At 45.3% G+C, this 12807-nt stretch overlaps 1 protein-coding gene across 1 annotated transcript in view; it reads right to left on the reverse strand.

The window, feature by feature from the left end:
* Positions 1-12746, reverse strand: part of rbm19 (RNA binding motif protein 19) — a 56203-nt gene extending 43457 nt beyond the window's left edge. The window contains exons 1-18 of the mRNA XM_066689982.1: positions 12605-12746; positions 10378-10560; positions 10086-10220; positions 9744-9782; positions 8740-8986; positions 7985-8220; positions 7691-7750; positions 7194-7272; positions 6744-6815; positions 4335-4538; positions 4017-4147; positions 3750-3874; positions 3561-3657; positions 3024-3134; positions 1936-2136; positions 1264-1363; positions 792-922; positions 315-375 (exon numbers count right to left, since the gene is read on the reverse strand). Of these exons, the coding sequence (XP_066546079.1) occupies positions 315-375; positions 792-922; positions 1264-1363; positions 1936-2136; positions 3024-3134; positions 3561-3657; positions 3750-3874; positions 4017-4147; positions 4335-4538; positions 6744-6815; positions 7194-7272; positions 7691-7750; positions 7985-8220; positions 8740-8986; positions 9744-9782; positions 10086-10220; positions 10378-10560; positions 12605-12640 (2248 nt within the window). The 5' untranslated portion in view covers positions 12641-12746. The remainder of the gene's footprint in view (positions 1-314; positions 376-791; positions 923-1263; positions 1364-1935; positions 2137-3023; positions 3135-3560; positions 3658-3749; positions 3875-4016; positions 4148-4334; positions 4539-6743; positions 6816-7193; positions 7273-7690; positions 7751-7984; positions 8221-8739; positions 8987-9743; positions 9783-10085; positions 10221-10377; positions 10561-12604) is intronic.
* Positions 12747-12807: the final 61 nt, after the last annotated feature.

A 12807-nucleotide genomic window follows, 5' to 3' on the forward strand; every position in this document is an offset into this window, starting at 1 on the left:
TTGTGGCATGTGGAGAAAATGAAAATGTGAAGTGAACAGCAACAATTTTACTGCAACCTTGAGCAATTCAAAACAATGTGTGAATAGATGTAGAAAGCAGAAGCACATCTAAATAAATGCAGGTGTACAAGTGGCTTGAAAAGTCTGTGGGCCTATACTCACCATTTGAAACAGGATGCACATCCTATGTGAAACCAATTTAATTGTTCAATTATGCAGTTTACATAAAAAGGTTTAATTAAAAAGAAAAAAAGTAAATAGGCCAACAGACTTTAGAAGCGTCCTGTATCTTGGGAGAGGGCCCTGGCTCATACCTGTTCTATCCTTCTTCTTGGAGATGGTGCAGCTCTTCACTGCGCCACACTTTGAGAAGACCTGTGGAGAGACACGCACACAGTGAGGGACTAAATACAAACTTCCTCCAAGCAGGAATGTGCAGAACTCATCCCTGTTTGGGAGAAAGAAACTGGCTTCAATTGAAACACATAAAACAATCCAGCAGTTTCTACATGTCATGCACTCTATGCTAAACCTAATTCCCAGTCATTGTTTGTATCTTAATTCATGATGCTTCAGACAACATTATTACTGTTGCACAGGGGGGACCAGTAATGGCTAATGTGATCAAAATTGGGAATCTGGATAGGCCTACTCAATAGGCTTCACTCTCTCTCTCTTCCTCAGGAAAACAGTTCTGGGATGTCATTTGTGAAGAGAACATTAAATAATGCTGATAATGTGAGATAAAGGCCAGAGTGAGTATGTGTTTGAGTGAGGGTTGTCTTCCCTACATCTTGCAGCATCTCCTCAGTGGTGCTGAAGTTGAGATTCTTGATGAAGAGTGTGGTGCCCGGAATGCTCTCCTCTTCGTTGTCCTCACTGCTCTCGTCCTCAGGTGCTGGCTTGGTCTCCGTCTCTGTAACTGGACGGGGAGGGAAAAGACAATTGATCTTCGGCTATATCAAAAAGACCTACAGTGGCGACATCATGAGATGGCCAAAGGGAGGGGAGCTGGAATGGGCCTGTGAAGAGGGGAGTGCCCCTGTGAAGGAGAACTGAGCAATGCAGACCCTGGTAACAGTTACAATGTGATTTTAGGGCATAACAATTGAGCTTTTGGATGTCTTAAACAAATTGACTGATTGATTGAATATGCAAAGGCTGTAAAAAAACTGCAGGATTCATCACTCCCCTTGCTTTATGGAGGGGACTCTTTTTTAAGGCTGGGGAACTCTGTACAGACTGAGACAGAGACAGAGTTACCTGATCCAGGCTTTTGCAGCGGCTCCTCTTTCTTGGCGGGCAGAGGTGCTGTGAATATGCCCATGGGAGCCCACTCCAAGTAGAGGGGCACGTGCTGAAACTGAGAAAGAGACACTTGGGTTAAGGCAGCAAGAAAAGATGTGTGGCACACAGCTCCCAGACTCACACACAGGCTTACACACGGAGAACAAGCTGCAAGAGAGGAAGGGTGAGTCTCTACAGAAGCAGGGAAATGGACTGAAATTTTCCATCACTTTGCAATGAACGCCCATCAAAAAAATTCAGAAACGGTCGTTATACAATCAGAGTTGAGAAATAGCCCCTACATAATGCCCTTTCACACTAGCATCCTCTAACCAAGATGACCCTGCCCCGGATGCCACACAGTGTCCAACGTGTTGGGGATGAGGGCACTTTTCAATCTTCGATTTCAATAAGCTGTCAGATCCTTGACGCAGTATACAGTGCAGTCGTGGGACTGTGCTTGAGTAAGTTGTGTTGTACTCATACAGTACCCTGCTGCCCTTCCTTACAGGTGTCAAGAAGTCCTTTGAGGCAAACCAGTAAGCATTTTCAAGATGAATGACCATATTATGGTAGGCTGTGATCATGCACAACAATGGAGCCATCATTATCTTGGCGTGTCTGCGTCTCAGGGGGCACTGTCCTCACCTTGGTGTATGCCAGTCTGGTGAACGCCCGCTTGGCCTCGGTGGGCTCCAGGAACTCCACGATGGCGGTGAGGCCGGAGGGGGGCAGCAGGACCCTCCCCAGGGAGCCGTGGGGGGAGAAGACAGCCTCCAGCTCTGTGGCCTGCACCCCCGCTGGCAGGTTCTTCACCAGCAGTACGGAGCCACTACGGGGTGCCGAGGCCTGGGGAGAGAGGGTACACAGTGGGGGACCGGGGGTAACACAAGGGAGGGGGTCACTTACTATTAACAGTGATCTTTTCTTGTCCTACAGGCAGTGCCGTTCAAGAGCTTGCACTTAAACCAGTGCCAGTTGACGCCAACCTGCCATACACCATATTGGTTTGCCTCGGCACCACTTCACTGTGCTGGTTTCAGTTTGAAATCTCTGTAGCCCCCTAACCCTGTGTCTGAAGTGCAGAAATCCACTCCAGCCCACCATCTGGGTGAGGATCGTTGACAAGAGCCCTCTCTAATGTCCTTATCTAGTCACCACACTGATATGTTGCCAGTGAACCGAAGCACAGCCAGGATTGGAGGTCAAAACATAGGGGATTAGGTAACAGCCACTCTGATGTAATTAGTACTTGCAAATAAGCAAATTTCAGGCGTCAAAAGCTTGACAGTCGGCAGGAGAATAAATTATGGAAATTGGAGGCTTACTTTTTTTTATAATCTACAAATAAAGTACAACCTTCTGTGTTAGACTATTATGAATGCAATATCCTAAAGCTAATCTTGAATCATCCTACCATGGAAAGGGACACTGCATGGCAATTGAAAGTTTAAAAGTGCTTTGTCAGGGCTGTGCAGACATTTAAACTGCCATTGAATGAAAACATGATTTGGGTTTGCTTTATTATACTTGGGAGTACAAAAGGTCTGGCAGGCAAGCATTGCTGTATTGAGTTATTTTGGAAAGGCTTTGTCCTTGATGAGGGCCTAAAATCAAAAACCTGTGAGGCTGTGTGTGTAGGATTCCCCCGACCCCAATGTCTTTAACTTGAAGTGAATACAAATTCATGCGGCTGCTGTCTTCACCAGTGTGGTGCTATGTGTGTGTTTTTGTACCTGGCTGAAGGAGTCCAGGCTAACTCCATTGTCCAGCAGGAACTGTCGAGTCTCCTGGACTATCTGCGTCTCTCCCAGGGCCACACGCACAGCAACACTGCCCCGAGACTCCTGAGGACAGACACACACACATACAGAGAAAGAGACGGAGTGTGACCAGAGAGAGAGAGAGAGAGAGAGGAAAGAAGATATGGGAAAGAAAATGAGGGCTATGTACATTAAATATTAACATTAAAGGCAGCTAGAAAACCTGGTGACTGACAGAATATCCAGAAAACGTTTCAGTTCTAGCATTGGTTGACACTCCTTTACTACACCTTTCTGATCCCATAGTTAAACATCCTCTAGGTTTAACACACAAAGAGATCATCAGATTTAGTGTAGAATATATACTGTCTATCTTTCCAGTTTCTGAATTGATAAGAACAGTGTAATATTTATGGAACTGAATGAAATCACTGAATAACATGTTTTTCAGTTGAAGGGCCTATGTAATAGACAGTCTCATCAGGCTGGGTGCAGGACAGTGATGCTCACATGGTCCAGGACTTTGCTCTTAGTTGTGTTGTATTTTTCAGCGATGGAGTCAACCACAGCACTGGTCCCCAGAAACAGGCTGTTCCAGTTATTGGAGCTGGAGAGACAGGACTCGTGTTACAGAGACAGAGGGCCCCAGTAAGCAGCACATTTACAGTGTAAGCAAGGCAGGAGCAGAGGCTGGCTGACCTGGTACTGCTCGCCTTGTCCTTGGCGTCTTTCTGCTTCTTGTAAGTGGAGGCACCCGGAGCGTTGGGTCCTTCCTCGGGTTTCTCTTTCTTTATTGTGGATGGCAGGATGTGCAGCATGCGGCCCTGCAGAGGGAGAGAGAGACAGTGAAAAAGAGAGACAAGACTTAAATATATAATGACCATTGCCTGTTCCTAAACACAGTGCCTGTCTGTCAGTGCTTTGGCAGCACTGATGTCATGAGTACAGAGTGGCAGGATGTCATACCTGGAACACATGCCCATCCAAGTCTGCCAGAGCCTTCACAGCGTGCACGGGCATCATGTAGGTAACGAAGGCAAATCCCTTGGGCTTCTTGGTCAGGTTGTCAATGGGGAAGTGAACCTCTGACACTGGGCCTAAGACGGCAGCAGAGTAAAGGGGTGTAAATATTTTTCCAGAGCACACTTTGCATCAGGCCAAGTACGCAGGCACTGTTGTGTTTGTGTCTGCTCACACTTTGTGCTTGGTATTATTTCCCACATTCTCACCTCTCAATTAAGTGAAAACCAGTATGAGGGCCTGGAAGCATGCCGTGTGACCTACCGTGCTTTGCAAAGAGATCAGACAGGTCCTGCTCAGTGCAGGTATAGGGCAGATTCCTGACGAACAGCCTGCCCGACTCCGACACCTCCTCTTCTTCCTCATCCTCCTTCAGCTCCCTGCGCCAGTTCCGCTCCTCAGCTTTCCTCCTCTGCGACAGGCCTGTCCGGGGGGGAGAGGCACGGAACACCTCAATGTAGCGCCCACCTGAAAAAACACAACCACCACATGTAAGGCAGTGCCTTCCCTGCCACAACACCAAACGAAGTTTTGTCTAGCCTCAGGAAACTTGAGAGAGAGGGTGCGTTTTCAATCGCAGACTCAAGACTTTTAAAATGTGCACTGATTGCTTGTTAAACAGTCTGATCTAGGAGTATAAATCTCCAATTCTGTACACTTTTGGCTGTGATTTCCAAATGAAACAAACAAATAAATAGACTGCACTAGGCATAACAAGAAAGCTACATGCCTTTGATTATATGAAAATCCTGAACTTCAAAAAAAGAGGGGGGTTTGGGGGATTTGTCTTCTTTTGTCCAAGATGAATAACCGGGACTTGTCTTATAAAAGCCATTCGGCAGAGGTGGAAAGATTGATAATTCTCTATTGGTGGGCAAGAGACCTAGCAAGATTCAAAAGCAAAGCACAGGTATGCATGTTCCCTGAGGAGCATCAAAAGACTGCCGTCCTTTCAGTAGAAATTATGCAGATGTCCTTGACCCACCCCCCCACCCCCATTACAGGGCTCTTGTGAATAAAACCATTGAAAAGATGGTGGGTTCTCTGTGCATCTGACGCTTCCTTAACAAGGATAGATTCTGGGTTGTTTTTATTTTATATAACCTTCCGGTGTGAAAAGATTTGTATTTTGTATTTATTTCAGTCCAGTGTGTAACAGCAGGGACTAGACTGGTCTTTGCCTTGCATGATTTTTGTTGTTGCTGAAGGCCACTGGCCTGTGTACTGGAGGACCCCCAGCTGCCTGATTCACCCCTTCTTGTGTTCAGTACAGTGGATCGGGCTTGCAGAGACTTTTTATTATATTATATTTTTTCAGGAATGGAAAATGGAATTCAGTAAATAAAATAAATATTTAAAACCTCAAGAAACAAAGCTACACAAACAGTAAAGAACACAAATAAGAGAAGCACATGATTGCTATGACAGCTGTTAATATTACACCTACAGAGCCTTCTCATAGCTCATTTAATGTACACTTTAAATGTACAGCTTTTCCTGTAGTGCTGTTATTACCCTTGTAAAGTTGTGTATATGTTGGAAACTGTTGGAGAGCATTTGTAAAACCTTTAGACTCACCTTGTATGGTAAACAACTGAAGAAATAGAGAATAGTATAAGTATTAGTAAAGCATTAGCTGGCGTCGCTGTGCCTAACACTACATCAGTGTAACTGCATTGCCTTTTTTGGTCTATGGATTTTGTTAACTCACACTACACTATATTAGCCCTGCATAACATTGACAGCTACTTGCACATTCATAATTCACTTGTGTTTTTGTGGGTGAGTGTCCTTGGATAAAGGCATCAAACAAATAAATATAAATTCGATGAAGTCAGGAATTTGACAACTGGATGACTTTTCCAATTTCAGGCCCCCGGCAGTACAGAAATATTCTGATACTTATTTCACATGGATGCTGTTGATCTGTGCAGAAGCATTCATAAGGCCCCTGACATTCTAAATGTATTTTTTTAGGACAACAAAAGCATTCCAAAAGTAGCCAATATGTTTGACTACACCACCACCCTACAAAAGGCAGTATATCTCAGAAAATATTCAACTCCAATGATTTGGCCAGGCTTGTACTGCCCAGCTTTCACTGGAATTCTTCTGTCAAGGTGAGAAGTGATTAAGGCTGTACGCTTATGCCTGCAACACAAAACAAAGTGTAACACGGGGCACAGCGGAGTTAATTGAAACTGGATGGATGTGATCTGTAATTGCCTCAGTACAAGATATTCACTTAGCAATTACAGGGACGCAGGGAACATACACACAGAGAGGGGCTGTCGCCCAGCTTGACCTTTCACTCAACCATTCAGAAGGCAGGCAAGATGCCAACATGCACCCCCTGTCATCCCACACAAGACACTTCTATATTCTTTTCCACTGCTTCTCTACCACCAGTCAAGGGCAAAGAGAAGCCAATTAAAATTCCTTACCTTTCATCTGCAGGTCTGCCACTTTACCTCAACGCTGGGAAATTACTTTTAACAACTCCACAAAGAAGCCTTTCGCTCCACTCTGGCCTCTTTGTCACTGCTAACTCCCCCACCCCCCTTCAAGAATTCAAGTCTGACAAAGGACACATTTACTGCCAGACCGACCAATGACAGCCTCAGCCTGGGACTCCTACGTCATATCACGTGAGCGGGCTTTTTGAATGCTTACCAATGTAATCTTTGTTCCTGTGCAAAGCCTTCTGCACCTCCTCCTCGGACTTGAAATCCACAAACACGTACCCTTTCAAGAGAGACAGGAGTACAGGTCAGAACGGTTTATGAAAACTGAACCCCCCCCCACCACCACCACCACATGCTCCACCGACCCTAACCTCTCTCCTCCGTGCAAATATTTCCTGTTTGAGTCTGTGCTTTGTTAGAAAACGCTGCTCTCACTCAGAGAGGGGGGGGTCAGGCTAAAAAAAAAAATCACCGCTTCCAGATGAGTTTCACAGGGTTGCTTGGAAGCTCTGGTTTCAGTGGGATTTCATTTTGGTTGCTTTCTTTCAGCCCAGGGGAAGCATGGACACAGACATGAGCAGTTTGAAGGAGGCAGAGCAGTGCAGGGCCTCAGTGGATAAGATGCTGTTTTACAATGGGAGTGATCAGGGAGGCTCACCTGTGTTGTTGCCGTAGTTGTTTTTCACAATGCGGATGGCCACTGGCTTCAGAGGAACCAGGAACTCGCGTACTTGTTGCTGTGGGGAGGGGAGACAAACACAGAAACAATACTGAAAGTGCATGCTGCTTCCTGTGCCACGGCAGCCACCAATCACAATGCTCACTCCCAGGCACTGCGGCCTCAGCTTTGGTCAGGCAGCTAGAAGACAGATAATGGTTTTGTATTTCGAAAAAAAGCAGCTCAGCTGGAACACACTAAGACAGGTAGATACTCTGTCACAATAAAGTGGGACCTCACATTATATGCACCGAAGACCCTCAGTAGTCTGGGGACTACAGGACAGCTCCTTAAAGCAGTGTCAAGTAGAGTTCAAATGTCTTTTTTTATTTTTACTTCATGCAACATAGCCATCTCTCTCTCTCTCTCTCTCTCTCTCTCTCTCTCTCTCTCTCTCTCTCTCTCTCTCTCTCCCTCCCTCCCTCCCTCCCTCTCACCTCCTTCACATCAAATGGGGCTCCTCGCAGCTTCACAGTGAACTCTGTAGTGGGTACCGTCTGCAAGAGAATGGTTAAGAACAGAATACAGGTTACAACAGGACACTGCTCCATACAGAAGCAAAGCTGGTCCGCACACAGAGAGCCCGTGTCTGCCAAATACAGACTACATCCAATCACAGCTGTTTGTACTGCCATTCCACTTGAACACGCTGGCCTGTCAATTACTTCATGACCATACCAGCTAAGGGAAAGAACACAAAATCAGCCTGTTAAAAGTGTGTAGAGACTGACCTCTTGCACTTTGGGGGCATTGCCATGTTTCTCCTTGCTCTTGGGCTCCGTGTCTTTGTCTCCGCTCTCGTAGGCGCTGTCGCTGTGTGGGCCATGTGTAGGGCCCTTCTCTGTCTTGTGCTCCTTTTCATTTTTTTCTTCCTCCTCCTCCTGTGTCTCCGCCTGCTCCAGCACCACTTTGGAACGCAGGTAGTCCATATCTGATAGGCCACTCTTTAGTGCTTCCCTTTCAGGGCCTGTGGGAAGAAACGCAGGCCTTTAAACTGGCACCCCACATTTTAACAACAGTGATATTTATTTTCCTTCATTTTAGTGAAATCATATTTCAGTATTTCCAATGCAGTAACTCAATAATCAGTATTTTCAAGATGTATACTATATACTAGATTTTGCCCCAGGTCTAGCTCTAAGACAATGCCGCTGTCCTCACTACACTACTGCATTCAAAATCTATAAGCACAGTGGATTTGAGTTTAAGCTACTGCAATTGCCAGCCTGGCACTGAAGAGGACACTGAAGAGAACTGGAGAGGACAAAAGAAGACCTTGTTGTGGAATGTAGAAACCTGAATCACTGCTGGAAACATGACAATAACCTTGCAGGGGGTTACGAATATCAGAAAGCATGAAAGATTCTGTGGATGGAATTGGGAGAGTTCATCTTCTGAATCTAAAACACGTCCTAATGAACCCATTCTTGTTTTTGCAATATTTTACCATACGTTGCTCAACTTTAAAGCTTGCATTTGCACGTACTCTGGCCCTGCTCATTCTCTCCTTCCTCCTCCTCCTCCTCCTCCTCCTGACTCTCTGACTCATCCGAATCAAAGTTGAGGTAGTCGTCAGTGGCCAACTTCTTCTTCGTCCCCTGTTCTTTCTTTTTTTCCTTGTCTGTACCACGCAGGTCCGCGGGCTCTGCCAGGGTGTCGTTGGCCCAGGTGGGGACCTGGGCGCGGTTCTGATGGACAGCCAGAAACTCTTGGAAGTCCTGGTCCTCCTCCAGCTGGGGGGCAAGTGGGGGGGGGGGTTAACAACTCAGAGTATGAACAACCTTGGGACTGACAGCACTAGTGCTGGGAAATCAACTTAGGCAAAGTCAGTACACAAATGCAGAGGAGCACTGTACTGCATTTGTCCCACACAATAAAACTAGGAAAATTTGGTGATAACCTGTCAGACAAGTGAAACACTCTCTCCCTCCATTAGATGAAAGTTTTTACTGTTAACTACAGAGGAAGAAACTTAAAACACCTTCCAGTATGTGGGGGAGTTGTGTCTGGCAGAAGAAAGGGTCAGGATCAGCTGCTGAACTTTACTTTGTCTCATTACTCTTCCTTTCTTAGCTGGCATTTGTCAGAAAGGCTGTGTTTTGAACAGAAAGTCAGGCTTTCACATCAGTTCAAACTCCAACAGCAAAGCTATGAAGCATAAGTTCAAGCAACAGACATTTTTCACTGTAACAAACAATGACTAGACCCTGACTGGTTGTCTACAAGTGACTGCAAATTCTTCCAATTGTGCGTCAGCCATTGTGGAAATGTTTCATCCCATCACACTGCAAAGAACTGCGGTCAGTGCTATAGACGTGGGTGTAACAGTGCAATTAAATATTATCAATATATAGGGGACTGAAAAAAAATACTTTTTGATGGAACAAAAGCTGAATCAAGTCAGATTAAGTAACGCTGAAAACCTGATTTTAATGTGGGGAACAAAATCCAAATTCGGGTGTTTCTAGATGTGAGGAAGATCACAAGTACCTTGCCAAGGGTTGTGGGCTCCACCTTCTTATTCTTCTTCTGAGAAAAAAACAATAAGAAAGAAAACTCAGGAGAATCTGTACAGAAAATAGCAGTGATGCAGGACACTGTCCCGTGTAGATGCTAAATATATTCTATTTGTACTATTGTTGCAGCAAGACTGTGTAAAACATGTATGAATTTCAGCTCTGGGCAGGCCAGGTTCAGTAGTGTCTGTGAAGCTGATTCCAGAAAAATAAATTTCATCCAAGGCCATATAGGGGGGGAAAAAAAAGGGCTGTGATTTCTTTATGTCTCTAGTACTGCAACTGCAGTGAGTGGCCCCATGTGAGATCACTCTACCTTCTTTGATTCATTGGGGTCGGACGCAGGCGTCAGTGCCTCTGGCTCCTGCTTGTCCGTGGCTGCAGAGTTGCGGGTGTGCTTGCTCCAGGATCTGGCCTTGCTCGGGTCTCCGAACGACTTACACCACTCGACCTAAACAGCACAGGTAGAACTGTCGGTCTATGCAGGTGAAGTCAAAGCAAGGAAGCAAGCAGAAGATTGGCAGGCTAAAGCTTGTTAAGGTGGGAATGGCTCAAACAACAACATGACTGGATTCTCTCTCTATCCATGTCCCAGCCAGCCCACTCACTGTGATTCTGGAGGTGTCCAGGAAGCTCTTGTCAAAGTGTTTCAGCGCCCTGTCCGCCTCCTCTTCCATCTTGAAGCCCACAAAGCCAAACTTGCGGAACTTGCCCTCCTTGGTGAACTTGAGGCCACAGTCCGTCAGCGTGCCGAAGTCGGCAAACAGGCTGCGGAACCGGTCCTCCTTCATCTGGGGTGGGGGAGAAAAGAGGTGCACCACTTTTGTTTTAGTTTCTTCCCTCCATTTAATTAAAATAAATATTATATGCTGGCTCCTGTTTGATCCATAGTTTTACATGTTGGCTATGTAAGCGGAAAATATTACAGCATCTCACTTGCTATATTAGCAGTATATTGTACTGTACTTTGTTCCACTGTTGATCTTTTTCACATTGAGATTTTGTGATCTATTATAAAAATTCCTTGTTGCCTTGAAAGCAATAACCAAATACACTCACCTAAAGGATTATTAGGAACACCATACTAATACTGTGTTTGACCCCCTTTCGCCTTCAGAACTGCCTTAATTCTACGTGGCATTGATTCAACAAGGTGCTGAAAGCATTCTTTAGAAATGTTGGCCCATATTGATAGGATAGCATCTTGCAGTTGATGGAGATTTGTGGGATGCACATCCAGGGCACGAAGCTCCCGTTCCACCACATCCCAAAGATGCTCTATTGGGTTGAGATCTGGTGACTGTGGGGGCCAGTTTAGTACAGTGAACTCATTGTCATGTTCAAGAAACCAATTTGAAATGATTCGACCTTTTGACATGGTGCATTATCCTGCTGGAAGTAGCCATCAGAGGATGGGTACATGGTGGTCATAAAGGGATGGACATGGTCAGAAACAATGCTCAGGTAGGCCGTGGCATTTAAACGATGCCCAATTGGCACTAAGGGGCCTAAAGTGTGCCAAGAAAACATCCCCCACACCATTACACCACCACCACCAGCCTGCACAGTGGTAACAAGGCATGATGGATCCATGTTCTCATTCTGTTTACGCCAAATTCTGACTCTACCATCTGAATGGCTCAACAGAAATCGAGACTCATCAGACCAGGCAACATTGTTCCAGTCTTCAACTGTCCAATTTTGGTGAGCTTGTGCAAATTGTAGCCTCTTTTTCCTATTTGTAGTGGAGATGAGTGGTACCCGGTGGGGTCTTCTGCTGTTGTAGCCCATCCGCCTCAAGGTTGTACGTGTTGTGGCTTCACAAATGCTATGCTGCATACCTCGGTTGTAACGAGTGGTTATTTCAGTCAAAGTTGCTCTTCTATCAGCTTGAATCAGTCGGCCCATTCTCCTCTGACCTCTAGCATCAACAAGGCATTTTCGCCCACAGGACTGCCGCATACTGGATGTTTTTCCCTTTTCACACCATTCTTTGTAAACCCTAGAAATGGTTATGCATGAAAATCCCAGTAACTGATCAGATTGTGAGATACTCAGACCGGCCCGTCTGGCACCAACAACCATGCCACGCTCAAAATTGCTTAAATCACCTTTCTTTCCCATTCAAACATTCAGTTTGGAGTTCAGGAGATTGTCTTGACCAGGACCACACCCCTAAATGCATTGAAGCAACTGCCATGTGATTGGTTGGTTAGATAATTGCATTAATGAGAAATTGAACAGGTGTTCCTAATAATCCTTTAGGTGAGTGTATAATGACAACATGCACAGATATTCAGAGGAAACAAGCAATTTGGGCAGTTTCTCATAGTAGTTTTTCCATACGCGGTACACTAGAGGGCGCTGCAACACAGAAAATGGGTTTACTTTAAACATTGAGAACAGCACACGAACCCGTTTTGCAGTGCACTCAGTGAATGCTCTTAAATACGAAATATAAGGAGATATTTGCTGTGAAATCTAGTGACGTTTCCCATGTGTCATGGTTATAATGAAAAACATTAATAATTAGTATGGCAATCCTTAAGGTTTAGTGTGTGAATCTTAGGATTTATTAATCAGACACCACAGAGCAAGTGTTCCCGCTGCTTCGATGTATTTAAACTACCATATACAGAAATATGTTCACGGGTAAGACACTTGAACAGGCTTATTGAAAACACACGCATTTGTTGCCTATGTACAGCAGTTCACTTTGCTCTGCTCTTCACGTTGATACTCGGGTCCTTTAGCTTCTGTTCTGCTACATCAACTTGAATGTATATTAATTTAAACCCAAAACTTGTATCTGCAGTGTTTGGACAGACCACTTACCCCATTCGGGAGATTCTTCACGATGAGCCTCGACATGGTTACTGTCGTTGTACGTGTGAAAAAAAAATAATGTACAACTTGTAAACAATTCAGCGTGCGACTCTCACAGCGCCGCCATCTTTCCCCAGGACCATAGGGATCACGTGTTAATTGACCTTTAACACACGCTGTTGACGATTTGGTCAGTAGTGTATGTCAACAGC

The sequence above is a fragment of the Amia ocellicauda genome, chromosome 17 (assembly GCF_036373705.1).
Source record: "Amia ocellicauda isolate fAmiCal2 chromosome 17, fAmiCal2.hap1, whole genome shotgun sequence".
Lineage (NCBI taxonomy): Eukaryota > Metazoa > Chordata > Actinopteri > Amiiformes > Amiidae > Amia > Amia ocellicauda.